A 24,345-nucleotide genomic window follows, 5' to 3' on the forward strand; every position below is an offset into this window, starting at 1 on the left:
CTTACTTGTGACATCGGGTGTTCCAGCGAGTCCATGTGTTTGTCCAGAGGTGCTGCTGCTGCTCTTGTGTTGGGAGTATTATTGACGACCATTACACCATTTGATTAAACATTCAACAAAACCTCTCGGTGGGGACAGGTGCAGCAGCGGTGTCCAAAAATGAAAAGTCAACGGCATTTCTCTTTCTTTTTTTTTTAAAAATCAGTTTGAACGAGAAGACAACGAGGCGCCGCCAATCTTCCAAGTTTGGAGACAGGAGGGTTTAAAGGAGGGGCTTGTGCGGAAGAGGGTTTGAGAGAAGCTGGTTTTTCCTCTAGTTCAGATGCTGATGATTTGAATTGTCGGATATTATAGCCTTCAGCACCACAGAGCCTCCTTCATCAGCGCCCTCCTACTGTGCTGAACCCACACTGGCTGCTCCACGCGCCCTCATCCAACGCCAACACCTCTGCCTTCTCTCTGCACTGAAAGGATGAATAACAGCTTGCAAGCTGAGAATCAGAAACAAATAAATAAAGATGCACAGTTGTTGTTTTTTTACATTAGAGGAGTGGAGGATATTATTCCCTCTAACACATTTGTTAGAAATAACATATACATGGCAATAGCAATACAGCCAATAACAGAGAGTACATACAAGTAGGTGAGAAAACGATAAAAAGCATCAATAAACAGCAACATGCACGGTCTGTATACAAGTCAAATTATTTCTATAGATTGTAAACAGGAATGTAATTGTCTGCATATTGAATGATTCACAGTTAGGCTACATTATATCCCATATTATACATTAAGTAGGTACATATTCACAGTATATATACATGGCTATTTGCAGTATATACAAAAATAGATTCATATTTGACAATGATGATGGTTTGTTTATGTTAAAAAAAACTGTTAAAAATATATTATTTATAGCATTTTTTGCCACTTAAAGGAAGATTTTGAGGCTCAAAGCCAGGCTGTTGCCAAATTGTTATTATTAGCTGTGACTGATTGTAGGCTTTGAATTTAAATGACACTGGAGTCAAGGTAGTTTTAGTGAAAACAGTTCTGGGTGAAAAGGAAAGCTTAACGTTGACAACGAGAAGGCAGATCATTTGTGAGAGGAAGGCAGAAGAACATGAATGCTGGAACTTGCTAAGAGTTTTTCGCTATATGCAAACTGGGACACTTACATTATAAATAGATGAATTAAGGTAGTGAATTCAATTTTGAATTTATTATTTGGTCTATGAAATGTAAAAAAACAAAACATCACAATCCAAAGCCTTGTTTTATCGGACCAGTAGTCAAAAACCCAAATATATTCAATATGCAATTGATATAAAACAGACACAAGCAGCAGATCTTCACATTTGAACAGCTGCAACCAAAGAAATATTTCCCCTTTTTTGCTTGATCAAGCAAGTGTAACGATTAATAAATCACCATTAATCAGCTCATTGTTTCAGCTCTAGATTGAAGTGCTACATTTACAATAGATTTGTATATAAGAAGACATTTACTAAGACAGTACTATGTGTACCTGTTCAGGTGAGTTCCTCACAGAAGTGAACGTTTAATGTCATTCGGTTTAATGGAACAGATGTTGTGATGCACATCCCTGTATAAAGTGGCAAATCCACTGAAATGAGACTATTTACACTAAATACTACTGCACCCCTTCTTCAGACAACTTTCTACCACAGACGGCGCTAAAGTTTTGTTATTTATTATTGCCCTCTAGCGGTTTCATGTGCGTTTGCATTTTAAAGGGGCACTCCACTGATTTTACTCATCAAAGTCAGACTGCTGGTCATCGTTATTGTACTACTCAGCCTGTGGAAACAGGTGTATGATGTCTTCTGCGGCACCAGTCTGAAAAATAAACCCCGATGATGTCATACTGTAGTGATGTCATCAGGGTTATCTCGGTGTGGGATTGGAGGAAAAATCTTTAACAGAAAGCTGGCGTTACAAATTCCGTGGAGTTTGAAAGATGTGTGTGTTTACTCGGTGCAGAGGGTCAAATGAAATATACTATTGGGTTGCATTATGGGAAATGTAGGATCAAGTGTTTTGGGGACCCGGGATGTCTCAGTCTCTACAGCGGTGATTTTGATTATTTAAAAAAAAAACATACCTCTCTTTTGCAAGTTTCCCCACTTTATGAAAGCACCCTACTAAATTAATGTAGCACCTCTTTAAACAAGCAGTTTTCAGTCGAACTAATTAAGAAACTTTTTAGATTTAAAAAATACTCAAAATGCCACACTATAAGTTGATCCCAGCTGTTTTTGTGTGATAACAATAACAGGTGCAAAATATGATTTCAGCCAGATCCTTTCTAATCAAAGGGAAAACATTTTTATATTTCCTTTTTCTTGTTTTTTCTCTCTCTTGGCATTTCCCATCGTTTCTGTGTGTTCTGCTGCCCCGATGACCCCGGAGCTGAACTCCTCTTCTGACAGGTCTCTGATGAGCATGTGAGGATACTCAGCGCTCACACCAACACGGTCCAGATAAAGAGCCCTTCCTTCCTCCATCCCGGCAGCAGTTGCCTTGAAAAGACGCACACATGCCAAAAGAATGCCTCTTTGGTGCAAAGGAGCAGATTCACACACACACACACACACACACACATACCAGTAGGCCTGAAGCTTTCCAAAATAACAGCAAAATTGCTAGAATAAGAGAAAATGACTTCCTGCTATTGTTTGAACATTACTCGGGAAGTCACAATAAATGGTGTCAGCTTTTTTCCGATGCGATAGTCAAATAATCTCATGATACTGTCAACACAACTGACTTTGCACTTTGATAGTAAGCTTGGAATGGCACATTAACATAATCGCCATGCAAATTGTGAGATGAGACTAATCCCCAACACAAATAAGAAAATGGCTCGACAGCTGTTTGTTTAAATTTGTACAGAAATATGTTGACGCTGAGAGCACCAGAATTTAATCACAGCAAGCTGATTAAAAAACAGCAAAAATCTTCTCTTAAACCCACTCGTTCTTTCAATATCACAAATCCAATTTGATGTACAAATAAGTTGATTTGCTGCGTTTAATTTATCTCATTGTACTGATGCATCCGTCATGTTCTCTTTATCCTCCACCTCCTCCTGCAGGCCCACTCTGGCCGCTAAAGAGCGTGTGCGCTGTGTGGGCCGGATCGCTCCGGAGTTTTTTGTCTTGAACAGCGAGCATTAGTCATCCAGGTTGGTGGATGAAGAGAACAAGTAGCTCAGGTGGGTGGAAGTGCCCTCATATTTGATCACAGAGAGGCCTCACAAACAAAGAACAATGCCTCTGAGATGAGAAGGTCAAAGAGAGCAACGTTTCTCTGAACAGGAATTCAAAAATAAATGTATTTCAGGGCAGCTTATCCCTAACAAAGAGGGGTTAGTCGATTCTTTGCACATAATATGAGAGTTTCTCATCAAGCCAATCGGGTTTTGCATAAAAATAGTATTCGTGTAATTTTCTAATCATTTCTATAGTAATGTAGGAAGTTTCCAGGAAAGCACTATATAGTATATTGGTACATATATGAATGAAAATATGGATTTCCTCAGCATAAATGATTACTTTGCAAGATGTGAATTTATAGGCACAAAGGGTCCAATGAAAGACAAACCTAAACTCTGGATATCCTTTTAAGATGTGTCTTTTGTGAGTCTCTAGTCGGTGGAAGGCCAATACTAAATCACCACGTGTCGATTTAATCAGAATTTATTGATTAACACTTGTCTCCATTTTCCTTATTATTAGTCAAAGTTTCACAGTTCTTTCAAGAAACCTCTTGGCAAATATACTCGGAAATTATGCAGAAATGATGAGCCTGTAAAATAAAGCGTTCATTATATATCCTGAGACACTGCACAAAATCCTGGTCATGGACTCGATGTCTTTTTAACTAGACTTTTCCCAATTCGTATGAAGACACTGATGTCAAATACATGCAAACCAAAACAAATACATTTACAATACTTTATATTTTGCTTGTGAGGAATGACTTTGATTTGATTCTCTGAGGCAACGTACGTGTTTGACAGAACAACAGATGTGCACAATTGTACCTGAATCTGCCAAATATGGTCATTATTAGAGTTTAAACGATTTAGTGTCCAGATACCTAACATACAAAAATAAATCATCAAGTATAAAAAAAAGAGAGGATTCATACAGCTAACGTACATTTACCATCCAGTGCTGAGAATACAACATCATGAAATACTCACTCGTTGACCAATAATGACTTGTTATAACATCCCGGTTGCGCACACGAGTCAACATTTGTTTTGACTCAACCCTCTGCGAAGACATTTGCGTCACGACTCACGTAAAATGGCATTTAGAATTTGAGTTCATGTTCAAAGAGCGCGAGGAGCAGAAGACAGGCCCAACCCATCAACAGGCCGAGGTTCTGCAAGAGAAACATGAGGCACGGTCTGTCGGTCTTCACCCGACTCATCTCTGGAAGCTGAAAGAAAGACAGAAATGAAGAGTAAAACTGAAATAATAACAGTTTTGACAGATATATTGGATAGGAAGAGGATTATTTCTTTAAAGAAGAGGCTGGCATTGTTCTATACTTTTGTTATTGTCAAGAAATCCCATGCAAAGACCAAAACCATTGATACGGTAGTTTGTATTTTTACAATAAAGAATAGCAGTAAAATGTGTTTTTGTTGGTGACTGTTATCATCTGCACATTAGTACACATGCTCTAGTGCAGAGTAAGCATACTAGATATTGACATATTGAGAAGATCTCCCGCATTTTGATTGTCTCATTTATTAAAAGTCAAACCACTGCAGGACAGACACTTTTCTGAAATCTGGCTTTTATCCAATGGCTGTGAATGCAGGGAGGGCTGTCAATCAAACTGCGCACATGTGGGTCAAGCGCAAGTTAAACTGTGAGTGTCTTTGCAAATGCTACGGCCAACAGGGGAAATTGCGAGTCACCTCAAAGTCACAAGCTAAGCAGATTTAGGAGGAATATGATGGAAACTACAAAGAACAGGAAATGCAGATAAAACAAAGACTGAGGGAAAGTACTTTTAACTGGGTGAAGCCGCAAACATGAAGCGATACATGTGGGTCTAAACAAGAAGGCAAAGCACCGAGATAGTATAAGCTAAGTAACATCATAGACTATATTCAGCATTGGTGATACTCTTTGTCCCACATTTAGTTTGTTGGGATCAGAGGTATAAACTATATCAGATAATTAATTATTTCTTTTGGTCTTTTTTTAATGGGATTTGTTGACAATAACTGAAATTTGGAGTATCACCAGCCTTATCCTTTAATAAGGCTCCTTTACCATTTCGACCAGTGACAAATAGAGGAAAATCCCAGCAGTAACGGCGAAGATCCACCGCTGCACTTCCATGTCTGAGGAAACAAACAGTCCGATGTAGAGTCCCATGAAGGCCGTCAGAGCGCTGAGAAAGTTCATCAGCATAGCAGTCTTCACGGAGAGTCCAGAGCTCAACAACACTGCAAAGTCCCCTTTGAGACAGAAAGCAGACAAAGAAAAAGAGTCAAGCAAAGTGTTTCCTGGCCAAAATATAACAAAAGTGCTCCCAAAGTGAGGAACCGTGACCTCTCACCCATCTCGTGCGGGATCTCGTGGCACAGGATGGCCACGGTGGTCGCCATGCCGGTCTCGGCCGAGGAAGAGAAGGCCGCCCCGACTACCAGGCCGTCGGCAAAGTTATGAAGGCTGTCTCCCACGATTACCATCATGGCCAGCAGAGGAACGCCTTGTACTGGGAACACAAAAGGGAGTCTGTGATCGCTGAGGCTCATCCTCAGACCGTGACAAATGCTCTGTCATGCCAGGCGACTAATTACAAAGTGCATCACATTCATCTGTGTTGTGCAGCTCACGTTGAAGGACCTTACTCTGACGTGAAGGTCTCCTAGTGTCAACGTGTTCAGGAGACGCTTCTATACACTCCAAGTCATCCACTGGTCCCTGCAGGATACAGATAATTATTCACAGCAATACTCTCTTTTTTAAAATTTGATTCCAATTAGAGAAATCAAGACTGGTTCGCAAAGAGACAAATTCACCCATACAGGATACTTTTATGTAACAAAGATGGTTGGTGACCCATCTTTGTGTCGAGTTTCCAAGTGTGCATTCAACACGGTGCATGAAGAGCTTTCTGAATGATTCAATACTTCTCATTCTCCAACATCCTACATGCCCTGTTCCTTCACTCCCTCCCACACCACTCTTCGTTGCCTGTTATATAAAAGCAGTGCAGGAAAATTGATTCAAGTGAATTTCAGTCGGTGTTTTGAATTTCAGCATGGATCCAATGGATACATTTTATCCTACGTGTGTTTTACGACTGTTTTATGCTGTTCATGTGTGCAGACTAAACGTTGTGCTGTGACTGAAAGGTTGGTCTCCTATCGACAGTGTCCTCTAGCTAATCTCCACTGTTTATAACAAGTGCATTAGTGCTTCCTTGATGCTTAACTGGAGGAGTAGTGTGGGAGTAAAGAAAATATATTGACTTTAATAACTCCGCAGTGGCACAGCAGAGTAAACACAACATGTAACCATTGTATTTGGGTAGCTGCTGCTACAGCTGCTTCTTGTTTTTTTGGGAGTGAAGGATAGTTTTGTTGCACAAATTAGGAATTCAACCTTAAGTTTTTAATTGCAATGGATAACAGTTATGTTCCCTATGATTTTATTTAACAAAATGTTTTATTATATATACATATATACCAGATAGAGTACGCCAACTGCCAGTGACATGCTCCCCACCTGGGCTCAAAATGTTTGAAATTTCACGAAAACAAGTTAGAAAGCAGGCAGAGAATTTGGAAAAGACGGCTAATTGCAACAGATAAATGGTCGAAACATCCTGCTCCTGCCATTCACACAGACAGTAGTGTAGTGTGACAGCAAACTTGATCAAACCAAAGAACAGTGCTCTATCTAAACTTGTGACACAGCACTGGCTTATCATCTACAATTGCAAGATAACTGTAACAATATAACACCTTACATCTCAGTATTTTTGTTTTTCTCGGCACTTGGCATGAGGCACCCTTTTAATATCTTGCTGTTTAACTTCCAGTAACCTTGTCATGTTCCCTGCATCTCCTCTAACAAGCACATAACACGGATGATGACGGGAATCAGGTTTTCGTGCCAAGAACAATGTTTCTGGTGTGACTCACCAGCTGTATGGTGGAGATGGACTTGCCCCTCTGTGACTGGCCATTGCAGTTGAGCTCTAAGGGAAGGTCACCATGACTCTGCAGACAAAAGAAAGACCACGAGACCACTGTTGCTCAATCAATCAGCTCTGCACAAACTTGCTTGTTCATGGAAAACTAAAAGTTCTACCTCTGGCTAGATAAACAAAATCAGACCCTTCACCTTCATTAAATTGATAAGGGCTGCAAAAACAAAACGCTTACATGGCCATGAGAAGGAAGGAAGAAGGATAAGATTCTTTCAATGAGGAAAAAGCCGTAGATCCCTGCGATTATGCCCAGAATCCTCCACAGATACTCTTTATCGTCCGCAAAGTGTTCGTCATCGTGACTGTGAGTGTCATCGTGGAGGCCAAGGATCTCCAAAGGAGACAGGAAGGAAAACAATTGGACTTTTACTCCACAGTCAACAGAGAGTTTCTTTATGGCGCTTGACTCACAGTTACAGAGGGTGATGCAGTGGCTCTGTGTTCTATACCTGCGGTATGAGGTGCAGGAGTGCATCTCCTGAGAGGGTTCCCACTGCCAAGCCCACAAACAGCTGCAGGATGAGTGTGTAGGTTTCCTGGCAGGAGTTGAAGAAGATCAGGCAGATACCGAGCATGGAGCCCACCGTGATGAGCAGGACGGCCGCCGTGCTGTAGCCGTACTCTGCAGGGAGCAGAGACACAGTTTTTCCCTGTCCAGATATTAAGATTAAAAATGCTGGCTGATCATATCACAACATGAAATAAAGGAAAACACCACTCTGAAGATCTGTCTTACAAGGACAATATTTTCCATCTTTTCGTATAGCTGTTATTGAGGAGGACCCTTCGCTTATCCCATGTGTGCATCTGTGAGTGAGTGTGCACCTATGTGTCTGTCCATGGCTAATCTCCCATTCGACCTTTAGGGGCCCGTATAGGTGAAATGTCTTACTCTCAAGAGCAGTGGGCAGAGATCCTCTTCCTTTCTGCTCTGCAGACTCGCAGGCATTGCCTAGCAACTGCTGAATGATGGCAGGGCACATTTGTCTGAAGTGCTCCTTGGAAATTGGCAAATGAGGATTCAGAGCAAAAATATCCAACAGCTGATTGGCTGAATAACAGACCTGATTAGATTCAAAAGAAGAGACACATTTGTGGATGAGTAGGAGGCTCATTAAATCAAGCCTCACAGTAACTGCATGCAGGTTACAGCAATGCTATCATGCTTCTTGTGATTCTCTGTGCAGGAAATCAATCATTTGCCTCAGCCTCACCTGTGCCCAGTCCCTGCTTATTCCACCAGTTTCATTGTTGCAACCATCCGGCGGAGGCCCGGCCCCTTTCTGTGAACTCCGCCTCTTCCTGTTGTGAGAGTGTGACGCTGCTTCCCGTCCTACTCCCAGCTGATGAAGCAACTCCTCTAAATCTGAGCAGAGACATCACTGCATCATGATACTGTGCACCAGGCGAGATTCAGCAGAATTATTCAGTGTCTTTATGGGACAAAATGGCACTTTATGCAGATGAGATAGAATAATAGAGCTAAAGAAAACCAGTGACACAGATGACTGGTCATTAACCGTTGCATCCAGTATTAAATTTCATGAACCCACAGAGAATGATCACCTGACAGCTTCCTTTCGCTCATTTTGTGGTTTTTGCAGCAGGCAGCTATTTTTTGAGTGAAAAAGCTCTGATTAACCGACTTAATTGTCAGGTGGCCAGAATTTGACTTGACTCCAAATAAATGCCAATGTTGATCCGTACCTGTTGGATGTTCAATTGCTGGCTAAATGTTTGACAGTGTTGTGTTTATAGCTTGCTCCAGCTGCCCCAAGTGGCAGAAAATTCAGTTATTGTAAGTTTAAATAACACATAGAATGAGAATAAGATCAAATTGCAGCAGTTTTTATGTAGCTGCGATTAAGGAGGAATCTCCTCATACCAGCAGAGGACAACATGATCAATACCTTAGATTAAAAAAAAAAGCAAATGTCAGTTTGAATGTGCATAGCAAGCCAACTGTGCTCTTGAACTTGCCTATTGTCTGCAGGTCACTTGTGCAATTTAGGGATTGAAAGATGTAGTCGGTAAAGAAAGCCGGAGACGGGAGGTTCCTTCGTCTGAAACAGTGGCCCTGCAGGATATGGCTGATGATGGCAGCAGCCAGTTTGGGCACAGAGGAAACACCAGCACCTGGATTTTCTTGTACGTTAACCTCCTCAAGGAGGTGAGCGGCATCAATACACTGTGGAATCAAAGGTTACATCATCATATCCGAAGGTGCACCTGTCGACACGGGATAGATTTGTCAGATAAAAATTCCTTACTTGCAAATCAGATAAGGCGTCTTGATTGGAGGAGTCGTAGTGCTGGTTGATGAGCTGCAGAATACTTTCTGTTTCTCTGGATGACAGGAACAGCTTGTCCTCAGCCGGGTGCAGATTGGTCAGGGCCAAAAGGTAGAACTGATAGTTCCCAAATGAGGAGGAGGCCAAGGACGAGGAAAGGGAGGCGGCATTTGACACACACAGGTCTTGCAAGTTAATTATGTAGTACAGCAGAACAGTGGAGATCCGGTGGTAGTCCCCCTCAGTGAGGTATGCCTTCCCATCATCCTCTAGCACAGAGAGAGCTACGTCTGGTGTCAGGCACTGTAACAAGAACAGAAGGAAAGAAGAAACAATACAGGTTTTAAGGATGGAAAGTCGCAGAAAGGTCATGTGAGTGTTGATTGAGATGCGAGTGAGCTTAGAAGACTTGATAAACTGCCTATTTTCTTCTGCATACACTGCACTCTGCTTCCCAGATAAATGCTAGCTTTGTGCTACTGTTTGTGCCCAATTAGACCCACACACAAAAATACAGAAGGCTATAAGAGCAAAGCACTATTATTTGTCTGAGGAAGCAGACTGTTCAGCAAGAAATTACAAAAAGTAGAACATTTCTCTCAAAACCTCACTTTCAAGGCTCGACACGCACATAATCCTATTGTCAGCCCGCCTGCACAAACATGTGAAGTGCCTCTAAATCCAGTTTATTATGTCAAACTGAGGGACGTCTAAAGCCACTCAGCATGAATGCCCCATAGAGTTCAAGGACTTAAGCCTCCACATTCACTCACATTCCAGCCATAACAACCGTGTTTCTTGGAACCGGCAGGCAGGAGTGGGATGAACACATAATAAGCACTCAGCATGTGGATGTAAAAGTTGTTGTACGGTAACAAGAAGACAGACTTACCTTGCCACAGACATCCTGAGAGGTGCCAGTCCGCTCTGCACAGTGCACATCCTGGAGGAGCTTGGTGATCAGGATACCCGTGTGGTTCTTTTGGAGCTGTGGCTTCTCGTCGGTACCCGGGGGCAGATCCAAGGCCCTGAGAGCCTCCTGCAGGTACCCCAGCTCCTGACCTCTTACCTCCAGCTGACAAAGAAGCAGCAGCAGCAAAGTGGGAGCACTGCCCCTGAAGTGCATGTTCCTACCGGGGCTGTCCGACTCCCTTAAGCTCCCAAGACTGGCTCAGGACTTGAGATGATGAACACAAACAAGTGACTTGAGAGAGAAATTTGAATCAAGGTGAACGAGAGGAGGGATCTGAAAGCTTCCAGAGAAGAAGAGCTGTGAGAGGCGTTAATAATAGGCCCGCCTGATTTGGTGGAGGACAGGAGGGCTCGATGGGCTCCTTTCAGCTGAACCAGCCCCTTACAGTGCCGATCGGTCAGCCAAAGCCTGGGCCCCTCAGTCCACAACAAAGGGATTAGTGCAGGCAAGTGAGAGAGCTCAGGGGCATGGAGGGGGAGACTGTGGAGAAAAGTGTATCGAGGAAAACATTGAGCAAAGGAAAAGCTATTATTAACACAAAGTAACGACGTAAAGATCCACATCTGAAAACAACGTTCCCCACTGAAGGTCACTGGAAATGCTGCACCCATGAAAGTCTGAATGTTTTTTAAAATACTGAACCAGTTTTCATATTCAGCAGCGTCAATAGTTAAGGACGATAACTAACACACAGGTGACGTTCAAATCAAATGGTTTTTTTTATATTCAAATACTAAATGGGGTTTTATTGGCATGAAAGTTTCAAGAACAATGTTGCCAAAGCACCAAAATACAATTTGTACAAATATTTAGACAGTATACCAGTAATATGAACATTAACACAACATTTTGTTTTCATTCTCTATGATCTCTGAGTCATCTAAGATCAAACATGCAGAGCTTTCTCGCAAAGCACCTTCCAACATCCTCCCACGCTGTGCACCCTGCAGGTCACACCGACCGAGCAATAAGAGGACTAAAGCTACAGTTACACCTGAGGTAGAATAGATGAAAACGCTTACCAGATGAACCGTTCTCCCCTCTGCTCCTCTCTGCTGCTGTAACTAGGTTTGCCTTCCTCCGCCGACGGGATAAACCGAAGACCCAGAGCTCGTTTGGGGAGAATTCTTGGGCATTGGTGCTGCAAATAAAACCCTCTTATGAGAAGTGAGAGTTGAGTAAATCTCCCGAGGATTAGCTGCGACTGCCTCGGAGGGCTGCAGTTTCCATGGAGAACGCTGCCTCATGTTCAACATTAGGTGATGGGGGGGGGGGGGGGCGGGGCTGGGAGGGGGGGACTGAATGAAGTTACGCCTGACAGAGTAAAACTTAGAGCATTTTAAAGTGAGCATGAATCATTTATAATTTCAAACAAAAATCACTTAAAAAGAAAAGAGATTTACAGCTGGAACACTTGATAGTTTACTCTAAACTGGGTTAATTATCTTGTACAAAATAACCTCTACACATTTATATTTTCAAAATCATGCATTTTTGGCCATTTTAAATGAGCTTTTACATTTGGCTGACATTTAATAATCTGATCAAACGCCTCACTTTTACCAACAGGAGTTATCTAAATAACCTACAATCATCTGGTATGTATATCAGCAGTAAGGAGACACAAAACCACAGCAAAATACAAACAAGGAAACGTCATTCTTGTGCAGTTTGCAATCAAAAGTGTATGTTGCTGTACTGTCTTATTGTATTGCCATAAAATAAAGTTGTACAGAGATTCGTGTTCCTCAGAGGATGAAGCCCACTGACTTTGGCGATCCCCTGACTTTCCATCCAGCACTGCAAAAAGGTTGACTTTTTGGACTTTAAGCAAAAACTCTCAACAACTATTGGACGCATTGCCATGAAATTTGGTTTACAATATTCATCAAAACATCTTTTTTAAATAAACACTCAGTATTAGTCACTTTTTAAAGTTTCGATGCATTTTATCACAGCTCTGCAAATCGTGGTTGAAATTTGTTGGCCTGATTTTCAGAAGAAAAAAGTGCGAAAAAAGACAAAAATTAAATTTTGTTTTTTTATTTGTTTTATTGAGCATCTATTTACAAGTTGTCAGGCATAAATAGACTGATGAGCAGCCCACAGAGAATAATAACAAGCATCCCAGTTGAGAAAAATCTGATAATTGTACTAATAAAACATCTTCACCTGTCATGATTCCTAACTGGTGTTTGGTCTTCAAATGCTCTTGATTATCTTGATTGGTAAAAATAAAAAATAAACTGTACACATTTAACAAATCACATAATCATGTAATATTTGTTATGGATCATTCACATATTATCTTGTTCCTAGTTCACTAAGTGCAATGCCAGTGCTTGTATGAATTATTATAAAATAATTATGAATCATTATCCTTGATCCAGAACTCTTTAAATGGAAAAAATATTACAGGGTTTGGTTGAGATCCAGTTACCAGTAAAGTGAACCAAAATTAAGAATGAAACCATAATCATTCATCCTCATAGTGCTGATTACCACTGAGCTCATGTCTTCCTATGCTTGTTCATTCTGCTCTATGTTGGCCACCAGACCCTTGGTGTCTACAAGGGCTCGGATGGGATTGTTGAAGTATAACTTGTTGTCAAAGGTGCTTTCTCCCAGGACGGGGATGGGTATCCGTTTACGGAAGAGGAGGAAGGCACCGAGTCCAACTACGGCGATTACAACGAGCACTACAGCGACAGTGATGCCAGCAGACCCGTGAGAAGCTTCTTTAACGACTTGGGCTGGGGAGGGAAAACATACAGAAGTATTAACAGTGACACAACTGCAGTTTGAAAGATTATATTTGAAATATGATGGTCAAATAACTTACCAACAGATGGTGGCTTTTCTGTAGGTGTAATAACTGAAAAAAAGAGGATAAATGCTCAATGTAAATGACTGATGGGTCAAATTAAAACTATTGTACAACAGTTGATTAAATTTACCTTTGGCTGTTTTGCAGATGTAAGACTTGTATCTGCCGCAGCTGTTTGTGCTCCACTGTCCACTTTCAGAGTTGATGCCCACACAGAAATCTGACTTTGGCATCCTTGTTTTCCAGTTGACGTAGTCCACAACATTGTTATCGATCCACATCCACTCACCTGAAACAGGGAAGCTCGTTTACAGTAAACTTCAGCTCATGTGCCTCTTGTCACTTAGTCACAGAGCTAAGCACCCAATTTTCCAACAATATTCATTCCGCTGTACAATAGAAAAGATTTTCAACCCATTTGTTTGATTGCCACTCTACAGTATTTCCTAACCCAAAGGAAACATGCTTGAAAAAAAATGACAGTCATATTTTTTGTCCATATATGTTACATTTTATCTGCTTATTTACTTTATCAAAAAGAAGTGTGATTGTATAGAAGTCTATGAGAAAATGACCCTACTTCTCAGTTGATTTGTTACCTCAGTAAACATTATAAACACGAGTTTATGATCTCAATCTCTAGTTTCAGGTCTTCCTCAATACAGCATGATGTTCGTTTGGTAGATCATGATCGCATTTGGAGTAAACTAGACGATAAAGCAGGGTATGCTTTTGGGCGGGGCTACCTTGAAAAAAGGAATTGCAAGACAAGCTCACCTTCATGAGTCTTGTAGAGGCCGATCCAGAAGGACTTGGCACCGTCCTGCAAAAGCTCCAGGTTCTGTTGTATGAACAGACTCTCCTGAGGGTCCTCAATACTCACCAGAGAGGCACCTGATGAACAATAGCACACTGTCAAAATTGCATACACATACAACTTGTAATTTATTAGTAAAAAATTCTTCATAACGTACGCATTTTCAGACATTCAACTGAGGCATGGGCCCAGTTGTTCACCACTGAGCTCATGAAGGAATAACAATGGCCTCTGAAAGGTATCCAGGTTTTCTGTTTCTTTGGTTCTGGACAGTTGCCGGGGAGTTGTGGGGGCTCAGTGGGTGCTATGACTGAAAAAGAGACGGGACAATGCATTGCTAGGCATGCCTAGTGTTTGGTAATGTACAGTATATAGTGCAGGAGAACCAACAGAGGGATTGTCTGACCTGGTGACCTCTTGCAAAGGGAATAGTAGGTGTTGCTACATGGTGCAGTCTTCCATGTTTTGTCCACATCCATATACACACAAGCATAGTTGTTTTTAGGCTCATTTGTGCCCCATTTGGTATAAAACAGCAGCCAGTTATCGACCCACTTGAACCGCCCACCAGTCTGTGAAAAAAACAAAAAACAACTTGCATTTAAGTTGAAACAGAGCCAAGAGGTGTCAGTTTGAAATCCTGTTTGAACTAGTGGTAAACAGCAAGAGGTAGAGCCTTTTACCTCATTGCTGTTGAGGCCGATCCACACAGGCTCATTGTACTTGGAAATCTGCAAGTTGACGTATGCCTGGGTGACGGGGTTCAGGATACTGGTCAGATCTGCATCGTCTGCTTGGCACTGCCTCCTCGCCTCGTCCCATTTCATCTTCTGGGCCACCAGTTTGTAGGAGTCATTGCCAAGCTTATAGAAAGCCTTTGGTAACACAGTTGTGGCTGGGACTGCAATCTGAGAATCTTTGTAAACAGGAAACATCATGAAAAGAAAAAACATCAAGCTGAAACCCAAAACTCTAAATTGATGTTGTGCCCAGTTCGCATTTACAGAATTACGTTTGATAATGAACTATATCACTGTAACTCATGTTGGTGTGGCTTTGCTCACATTTTACTCACCAGTGTTTCTTTTGCAGATGAAGCCATGTTTTGAGTGACAGTCTTCCACCTTCCATAATCCTGTCATTTTGGAGTTGCTTCCTACCATGATCACACAGTCAAATGTCTGTCAGGCAGAAAAAAAACGTACATCAATTAGACATTTTAAATGTCTGAAGTCAGGATATACAAGGTTCTTTTGTGACGGTGACAGGCTGTCTATTGATAGAAGTACATTTTCACATGTCTTTCATGCTTTTTTCACACTTCTTTGCAACTAATCTACAAGAATATGACCATCACATTGTTGAGATGGACAGTTGGGCAGATAAAGTTTTGAATACAGGAGCTGAAGTTGAAATAACCTCATCATCAAATGAATAACGTCCATCAGGCATGGATACTGGATGCCCTTTTGCCCAGTTGGTGTATGAAATGGCTTTGCCATCCGTCCACACAAAGCGCATCTCCCAGTTGACGTCGTTCATGCCGATCCAGAAGTTGTCATTGTATCTCAGCATCTGCATCGTCAGGAATGCTATAAAGGAAGACACAATTCATCTTTAACTCCCTTAAAATTGTGGGTTGATTACGTCCCTGCACAATGAAATGTAACCTTAACAGACAAACACAAAGAAAACGCTCACCTTGCTCTCTCTCCTTCATGATAGAAACCAGATTTCCTCCATGGTTTATGCAGTGCTTCCTGGCATCCTGCCAGTTCTTATTGTCAACCCCCACAACTATTTTGTAGCACTGTGTAAACAAGATTTGCACTGTGTTAGAATAACACGGAAAGGGACAGTAGGCAACCAGTGTGAAACACATTTTACCAGAACAGATTTAAGCACATCTGAGAGTTTAAATCGAATCCTAAAAGTAGGAGTAGGAGTTTCAGCATTGTATTGGAGTAATCCGTGTCGTATGCAGTTATATATCATTACCTTTCCTTGGAAAGCGAGCCACTCTGGTGCACATCCTCCCTTAGGAATAGTGGTTGGGGCCATTGTTGCATTGATAAAATTATTGCTTCTTTTGCAAATGGAAGGTAGCTCCATACCACAGTTAATGTCATTCCAGTGCCCTATATGTGCAGAGTTTATAGAGAACAATGTATAAATAATTAAAAGAAATTCATTATTAAGTCGGACTAGCTTTTATTTCTGAAACCACCACAGTATGGAGTGTTAGACTCACCCATGGCCCTGTATAAAGACACACAGTTTTCATCATTATTAGCAAAGTTGGGCTCATTATGTTCCCATGAAGTGTATGTTACAGGTGTCCCATCCACCCAGCTGAAAATGGAGAGGAGACAACGAACAAGACGTCACTAATAAGAAAAAACTCAACATCTTTGCTTATGTTTTGTATCAAATTTCAGACGAGACTTCGACGAATGGTTAACGGGAAGTACCCAGCACACCGACAGTGGTAGTGTGCCTAAACAATGTGGTGTGATTTACCTGAATGATTTATCCAAATTCACGGTCATGCCGATGAAGTATTGTGCTTCATTGCCCTTTACTATCTGTTGGAACATCACAGTGAGAGAAACATTACATTGACGTTACATCAAAAACAATTGTTACATTGGGGGGGGGGGGAGTATTAAGAATTTCTTGCCAGTTTCCAGAGGAACTTCCTCTCACTCTCTCCCGTGATGACCGCAAGATCACCAAAGCTCTTTTTGCAGACAGCTCTAGCAGATTCCATGTCTAGATTGTCCTTGTTGATGAAATAATGTGTGTCATTGTATAGAAGCCAGCCATCTTCGGTGGTGTTGTACACTGTAAAGAGAACAAAACTGTTGTCAGATGTCTTTCAGATACAGTATCAGGGATCGATGGAAAACAAGAGTCTACAGCCATGCTGGCAGTTCTGTGAGACACGGCGGTGCTTTGAGCTAAATGCTAATACAAAGTTGAATGTTTATTATGTTCACCAACATGTTTTAATTAGCACTAAACACAAAGTACAGCTGAGGCTGATAAGACTATCATAAGTTTACAAGTATTTAGTCATAAAGTAATTTATGAGACGCATTTTTAGATATTCCACTAAATGCCAAAAATGTCAGGAGATCACCGTCGTCGCAAGGCTTTATACTTATGAAAAGATTAATGTTTGAACAAAATTTCATAGCAATTTGCTTCGTAGTTGAAATATTTTACTCTGGACCAAAGTGGTGGTCCAGAGTAGGTTAAGCACCTAGCATGACTAAAAAGAGAATTGGTGAAACAGAAAGAAATGAAGCCACTGCTGAAATGTACCTGTTTCAACCATGACAGGCTCAGGTTTGGGAGTCACACCTGAAAGTACAAGAAACATGAGGTCTTAACGATGAGCAAAGCACTACTCAAACACCACATATCTTACTTAAAAACAAATGTCTCTGTGTGAACTGCAGCTCCATGATGAGACCGGTCGGTGTTACCTTTGCCCATCTGGCATATCCAGTCCTTGTAGTCCTCACAGTGCACATCATTCCAGTGCCGTCCGTAGTAAAAGTGGACTTCTGCACAGTGTTCGTTGTCATTGTGGTTGTTTGGTTCCCCATAGCCCCAGTTCTCAAAGCCGAACTAGGTCACAGTTTTGGGGAAATACACATAATTAGGGCCAGTGTTGCGAATAACAGTGAGCAAAGCCTTTTGTGACAACAATGAGGTGCTACATACAGGTGACCCATCGGACCATCCGAAACCTGCATTGGTACCAAGGCTGAGGCCAATCCAGGCTGGATCAGTGGAATGAAACCTTTATGACAGCAGAGAAAAACAGTACTGATCACTTGAATGGTTGAGTAGCATAATACTAATGCGGACTTACTATGCAATATATATATATTTATATACACAAAGGTAACGTACGGAGCGTTGTTCAGGTCCTGCGTATTGTGTATGCTCATCAGGTCCCCTCCAATGGCCCTGCAGAAATCCCGCGCTTCAGGCCAGTTCTTCTTCTTGGGCTTAGATTTCTTGTAAAGCTTTTTAATGAGTGAAAAAGACAGGTTGAGTTTTGTGTTCTTAAAATTGCACCATGTTCCCAGATTAGTTGAGTTAGTCCTCCTACTTTGTAGCAGACACTCCTCTTGGCGGCGGGGGTCCACCCGGACTCGCAGCTCAAGGCCGGGGTGGTGGGCGGGACTGTTGTCACATGTACACCCTCTGCTGGTTTCTTACAGATGTACTTCTCCTTGTCGCTGCAGCTGACAACATCCCACAATCCAGCGACAACCCCAGTTGTCATGGCAACGCATCCCTGTTTTCTGTCTTTTATTAAACACGGCAAAAGAAATGGGGGAAAAATATCGATAAACTGAGCTCAAAGGTGTGACGATTACGATCAATTATTACGATCAAGGAAGGTGTTATGGAGTAAATAAGGAGATCCAGAGCCAGTATTCTGTGAGGCTGTATGTAGGCACAGAGGTGCTTTGAGTTTAGCATGCTAACATTTGCTAATTATCTTTAAACTAAAACTGCGGTGGTAAAGGACATCAGTTTTGCTGGTGTTTAGTCATAAACCAAAGTATTTGATGAATTCATCACCTCATGATGACGCTGGATAAAAGATTGAGGAACCATCGAAGTTATGACAAGTCTTCCTGAGGGGAACATAAATGTCTGTACAAAATAGTTGATTCAGTCTGAACCAAAATTGATCTTCATAGTCATGCCTTTAGCATAGTTAAAACTAAAACCTGTAAAAGATTACATTAACCTTCCCGTCCAGTCAAAATGTAAGCACATACAACCTGTTGCATCAGACAGAATTCCGATGGTGAGGAAGCACAGATACACAGCTGAAGAGAGGTGTGCTGTACCTGGCATGCCCACATTGAAATGAGTGAACGTGACTTTTCTTCTGGTGGTCCACTTGAAAGTGTTAATGTCGACTGTGTTGGATAAACCGGTCCAGAAATACTTCTCTGGTCTCAAACCCACCAAACTGACCAAGAACGCATTCTCATATCTGCATGAAAACAATATGAAAGCAGAAAGGTGAGCAATGAAATCTTTTCAAAATAAAGCCTGAGATTTTTTAGGATTAAGTGGAAACTAATCTTCACTTTTAGCAAAGTTTAAAACACAGACAAACTATTCCTAGCTTTGACATATGTTCAAAAATTGGACTTATTACAGCATTCAACTCTTGTGATAAGACTTAAGCTAATCAAACTCAATGAAATACTTTAAAAACAGGTGTGTCAGATCATTTTGATCACTACAATATGGGGCAAAAGTTTACATGAACGCGACATAAATAAGAAAATATACCTATCAGCCACATCCACCACGTAAGCACCAGCCTCTGAGCATGTCCGCTTTGCCTCATCAAAGGTTTTTGTCTCAGATCCAATGTTGTAACAATAAGAACCAAATCTGATTGAGCCCTTGAGATGATAAAAAAACAACACAGTGAGACTAAATCTGATAAAAGCTTTGTTGTACGATCATTATATTGAATGAAATGACATCACTCACAAGCTTGCAGCCCGGGTTGGCTTCCTCTTGGGCGCCTTCAGCTGGTCTAGTGGAGGCCTTCTTCTTACAGATGTATCCGTACGTCTTCTCACACATGTGGTCAGCCCACCTCGCGTCCTGTATGGGCCACAATCAGCAGATGAGAACAGCACCGCTCACGTCGATCACTCCATTCATCACCTTTTGCATTTGTTACCTTTCCTCTGATGACAACGCAGTCTTCCTGCAAGTTGGTGGCATGAGATGGCTCATTGGTCTGCCACTGGGTGAAGGTAACGTGGGAGTGGTCGGACCATTCAAACAGCATCTGGTTCTTCAGATCATTCAAGCCAATCCAGAGCACATCTGTCGGCACTGACGGGTTTAAATGCACGTGTAGATGTTAATGTGGTACCATTTTTCACATTTGATTTATTCTGTATTTAGTGTTTTTGTTCTTTAGATTAATAGCTTCATATTTTGGGGAATGCAATTATTTATTTTCTTACAGAGAGTTAGATCGAGATTGAAGAGGATCAATAGCACTAACATTTCTGTACGCTAAATATGAAGCTGCGGACAATTAGCTTAGCTTAGCTTAGCTTAGCACAAAGACTGAAAAACAGAGGGAAACAGCTAGCTTGGCTAACCAAATCCACCTATCAGCACCCCTAAAGCTCACAAACAAACAAAGTAAATTTTATTAGTTTAATCGCTAACCAAAATAAAGTGTGAAAGCGTCACGCTGGGATTTCACGGCTGGTGTTGTGCCGCACTATTTCCTGTCCCGGAGCAGTGACTTCTTGGAGTCTTAGTTGAACAAAAAAGGATATAACGTGTTACTTAATGAGCTTTAGAGGTGCTTGTAGCTGGATTTTGCTATCTTTGAACCGAGTCAGACGAGCTGCTTCCAGTCTTTATGCTACGTTAAGCTAATTAGCTGCTGGCTGTTTACCCTCACATGTACTAAGCAGATATGACACTAGTATCAATCGTCTCTTGGTGAGACAGCAAATTACTGTATTCCCCAAAATGTTGAACTAATCCTTTAAAATGAAAAGGTTGTCTATTATCAAAGCTTTCCAAAAGCATTACTTTTAGCATACTGCAAGTGATTGTTGTAAAAACCCAACAAATCACTGGAGGAAAAAAACAGAGTTATTGCACACTTACAGTATCCAGACTGAGATAGGACGAAGCTCTGCTCTTCTATATTGTGTATGCTGGCCAAATCTCCTCCCTCTTTGTGGCACCCAGCCAAAGCATCCTTCCACATCTTTTTGTTCCTCTGCAGGTAGTAACAGTTACCTGCATACGGAATCCAGTGACTGGGGCAGAAGCTGGGCTGGTCTTTGTCTGTGGAGAGAGACCAAAAGAGGTGAGAACACATTCGGACTCACTCTAATAACAAGCCAGATCATTTGTGAATGATATTATTTTACTTGGTGGTGGCGGCAGACTGGTGGAGTTTCCTTTGCGACAAATGTAACCAAGTTTCTTGGTGCAGACGCTGCTCTCCCATTTTGAGGCTTTTGCAGCATTTAGGATGGCACAGGTGAGTCCGGGCTCTGACGAGGGATGACCTAATGGAAACATTGACCCAGGCTTTCAATGTCAAAATTCAGAACAGCGTTGCAACATGTATGTGATAATTGAAGAAGCTTAGTGTTGTTATCATGCAGCTGGTCACATACATACAATAATGTCTTGCTCCTGTCACAATGCATGTCTTTACATACCTGGAGCCCAGTTTAAATATCTGAATGGGTTTCCGTTGCTCCACTGCCATCCACTCTCAAAATCCAAGCTGTTCAGTCCAATCCACAGAGATGTTCCCAAAGTATTTGTCAACCCTGCATCAACCCAAACATTATAATGTATTTTTTTAACCAAAGGTCAACCATATAACATTGTAGTATGAGTAACTGATAGGTTGATTTCGTACCTGAAATGTACGACTGCTCGTGTAGCTCTACGATGCTGAGGAGGTCAGCTCCCTGCTGCTGGCAGCTCTTCCTGGCCTGATGCCAGGTCAACACTGACTGTGCGTTCCTCTGATACTTAACTCCTGTGACCGGGTCAGTGTCCCAACCTGAGGATGCTGCATTATGGTCGAGAGAGACACAAATGATCAAACTGAGGGAAAACGATTTACTTCATGAGGTAAAAGTAATGTTATCTGTTGACCTGAATGGATTTTAAGGACAATGAGTAGATGATAGAAAAACATCTTCGACGCCCCTGTCTAGGACTGTGCTGTGTTTCATGAAAAAATACAATAGCAAAAGTGAGATCGCTTTCTTTTTCTGCCCCTTTTCCTTCCCCAGTTTAAGAGCAGCGGCAGGGGAACGATGGGCCTGAGAGAAGAGGAAAACAACTCATGAGAGGAAGTGGCAGTGTTGTTCTGCTGGGGGAGAGGAGGGGGTCAGAAACCAGACCTGTCAGCACTGACCTCTTCAATGATAGCACTTAGAGGAATTACAGACCAACAAGATAATTCTGCATGGATCGATTAACAGAATTCTTCATATAATTGTGCAACACAATCTCTCCGAGAGCTGTTGATTATCGTGGATGTTTCTTACCTGCGCTGGGACAAAAGCCCCATTTCTTGGCTATGTCATAGTCTCTCTCTGTCGCACACCACAGCTCTCCATCTGAGCGACCGTCCTTAGTGCATTCAGCGTACCACTTCTCCTGGAACTTAAATGGGAACTGACAGGGGCCTCCAAAGGCATTGCCCCCAATCGTGAAAACCTCTGAGGAGACACAAATCGTGAAGTTAAAGACAATCAAAACGCAAGCAAAGCCTGCAAATCAGCAACCTACTAGATATGCACGGCCAAAGGTGTGTGGACACGTGATCATTACACTGAAATATGATTGTTGACCGTGAGCTTTTTCATGCTGTCATAACAGTGACTCTTTGGGAAGGCTTTCCCCAAGACTCAGGAACCTGTCTGCAGGGTTTTGTACACGTTCAGCCACAGAAGCATTAGCGAGGTCGTACACTGATGTTGGGCGAGAAGGCCTAGTTCAAGCTCTTTCAAGATCTAGTTCAAGCTCTTTCAAGATCTAGTTCAAGCTCTTTCAAGATCCAGGCCAGTCAAGTTCTTCAAAAATAATCTAACAGAAGAGTCTGTTTACGGATCTGCTTCAAGCACAAGGGTGGTGACATGTTGAAGAAGGGCCTCCCTCACACTATCATCTACCATTGTATACAAAGTAGACAAAGACAGACGTGGTAGTCCGCAATACCTTTGGCTTTCTGCTAGTTTACCATTTACACCGCTGCATTTTAACATATTGCATCTTCTGGCAGATAACTATGTTCAGACTAATAGAGTGTACGGTTTTCCACAACTAAGCGAAATAAGCATCAGGACCGCAACCTGCTTTTTTAATAAATTGGGGTTTGATCTGATTATTCTTTTTTGAGCAGAATAAAATATATTACAAGTCAAACGGAATCTCAGATCAATCAACTTTGATTTGATCTTAACAAAAAATGTTGTCAAAAAGAGTTGTTAGTGAGTCCATCACTTAAACAGGCGTTTCTTTACATGTAGTTTACAGCCATTGATTACTGGGTCTAAAAATTCTAATTTGCTGAATGTAATATTGCTTGTAAAAAGTTTATTTTTGTCTTTACTTGAAAAATGAAGTATCTGACAATCTCTAGCATGGGAAGAAAAACCCTTTAGCAGGACTTTCTGAACACCCTTCCAACATTTATCAATATTAGACTCTACAATTTACACTATTGGGGCTTTGTCTTTATTAAAATCGATTGTGTCTCCACAATTCCTACCTTGAAAACCCTTTGAGCAAAGGTCACCCTTGGTGCCAAATATCCTCCAGCGACTCCAGAGCCCTGAGCCTTTGTAGATCATTATGCTCCTCTCATTGCGGTTGCCCCAGTTCATGTGCAGGTCCTGGTCTTTTAGGCCAAAGAGGGTCTCATTCTTGCACTGCCAATGTTGGAGTTCACTGTTCTCGTCACATTCAAAGAGGAGCACCTTCACCCAGTCTTTAATCTCTGTGGCCCCCAGACAGAGCTTGAGGGACAGGCTGAGGACGCGCGACTCGGAGGCCCAACGAAACTGCTGCTCTTTGGCATGAGGGTCACAGATGGCCACCGTTATGGACGTGGCGCTCTCCACCTTCATGCACTTGTTGTGGTTCTCGTTGAAGATCAGGAAGGAGCCACTGTCTGGAGCAGAACATGACAGCATCAACAAATACAATCCGATCACTCTCGTAAATTTCACTCACAACAGACAAAATGTGTCGGGGGTACGTACCTATGTCTGCAGTAATGCAGAGGACCTGCAGGAGACAGAGGACCACGGCAACATTTGAACAGGGTAACATTATCGTCAGTGTGTAGTTTACACTCAGTGGTGGATGTGATCGTAGGAGAGTTTTCCAGTCATGAGAGAAGTGGTCTGGTGTGTGCTAAGGTGTGTGACATGGAGCAACAGTGACACAGAGACGTGCTGCTTTCCCCCCTTAATCACAATGATGGGTATCCTGTCACATGGGGAGCTAAGGTTGGTCAAACGACAGCAATTTCCATGAGCTTCCACAGAGTTTTTTTTGGTAGAGAAAAAAAGGAAGACAGGAAGTGGGAGTCAAGCAATCA

General features: G+C 41.9%; 3 protein-coding genes across 6 annotated transcripts in view; all 3 read right to left on the reverse strand.

Moving 5' to 3' along the window:
• Window positions 1-449, reverse strand: part of cacnb2a (calcium channel, voltage-dependent, beta 2a) — a 57,207-nt gene extending 56,758 nt beyond the window's left edge. Inside the window, exon 1 of the mRNA XM_031850291.1 lies at window positions 6-449. Coding sequence (XP_031706151.1) covers window positions 6-92 — 87 coding nt within the window. The 5' untranslated portion in view covers window positions 93-449. The remainder of the gene's footprint in view (window positions 1-5) is intronic.
• A 3,257-nt stretch (window positions 450-3,706) lies between these two features.
• Window positions 3,707-11,762, reverse strand: LOC116385211 (zinc transporter ZIP12-like). 4 transcript variants are annotated; one of them, XM_031850466.1, is made up of 13 exons: window positions 11,559-11,762; window positions 10,456-11,016; window positions 9,543-9,866; window positions 9,253-9,460; window positions 8,487-8,638; window positions 8,165-8,336; window positions 7,722-7,894; window positions 7,448-7,603; window positions 7,205-7,282; window positions 5,891-5,978; window positions 5,611-5,769; window positions 5,322-5,509; window positions 3,707-4,473 (listed from the first exon to the last, which is right to left on the reverse strand). In XM_031850466.1, exons 2-13 carry the CDS (start codon window positions 10,687-10,689, stop codon window positions 4,345-4,347), a joined length of 2,061 nt encoding a protein of 686 aa, XP_031706326.1. In that variant the 5' UTR covers window positions 10,690-11,016; window positions 11,559-11,762; the 3' UTR covers window positions 3,707-4,344. The 4 variants fall into 4 exon arrangements, with proteins under 4 accessions (XP_031706326.1, XP_031706327.1, XP_031706325.1 ...); XM_031850467.1 differs by having other exon boundaries at window positions 5,906-5,978; window positions 10,456-11,762; XM_031850465.1 differs by having other exon boundaries at window positions 10,456-11,762.
• An 801-nt stretch (window positions 11,763-12,563) lies between these two features.
• mrc1a (mannose receptor, C type 1a) lies at window positions 12,564-24,200 on the reverse strand. Its single transcript, XM_031850380.1, has 30 exons — window positions 24,005-24,200; window positions 23,512-23,913; window positions 22,286-22,459; window positions 21,646-21,801; window positions 21,440-21,553; window positions 21,143-21,283; window positions 20,874-21,056; window positions 19,918-20,075; window positions 19,722-19,838; window positions 19,515-19,630; window positions 19,061-19,209; window positions 18,307-18,506; window positions 18,105-18,220; window positions 17,913-17,991; window positions 17,672-17,816; window positions 17,508-17,546; window positions 16,861-17,024; window positions 16,701-16,765; window positions 16,432-16,532; window positions 16,179-16,318; window positions 15,882-15,990; window positions 15,600-15,772; window positions 15,256-15,361; window positions 14,864-15,096; window positions 14,587-14,752; window positions 14,338-14,490; window positions 14,141-14,257; window positions 13,494-13,652; window positions 13,379-13,411; window positions 12,564-13,289 (listed from the first exon to the last, which is right to left on the reverse strand). Exons 1-30 carry the CDS (start codon window positions 24,072-24,074, stop codon window positions 13,057-13,059), a joined length of 4,311 nt encoding a protein of 1,436 aa, XP_031706240.1. The 5' UTR covers window positions 24,075-24,200; the 3' UTR covers window positions 12,564-13,056.
• Between the last annotated feature and the right edge of the window lie 145 nt (window positions 24,201-24,345).

This window comes from Anarrhichthys ocellatus, unplaced genomic scaffold (assembly GCF_004355925.1).
Source record: "Anarrhichthys ocellatus isolate YVR2014 unplaced genomic scaffold, GSC_Weel_1.0 scaffold10, whole genome shotgun sequence".
Classification (NCBI taxonomy): Eukaryota; Metazoa; Chordata; class Actinopteri; order Perciformes; family Anarhichadidae; genus Anarrhichthys; species Anarrhichthys ocellatus.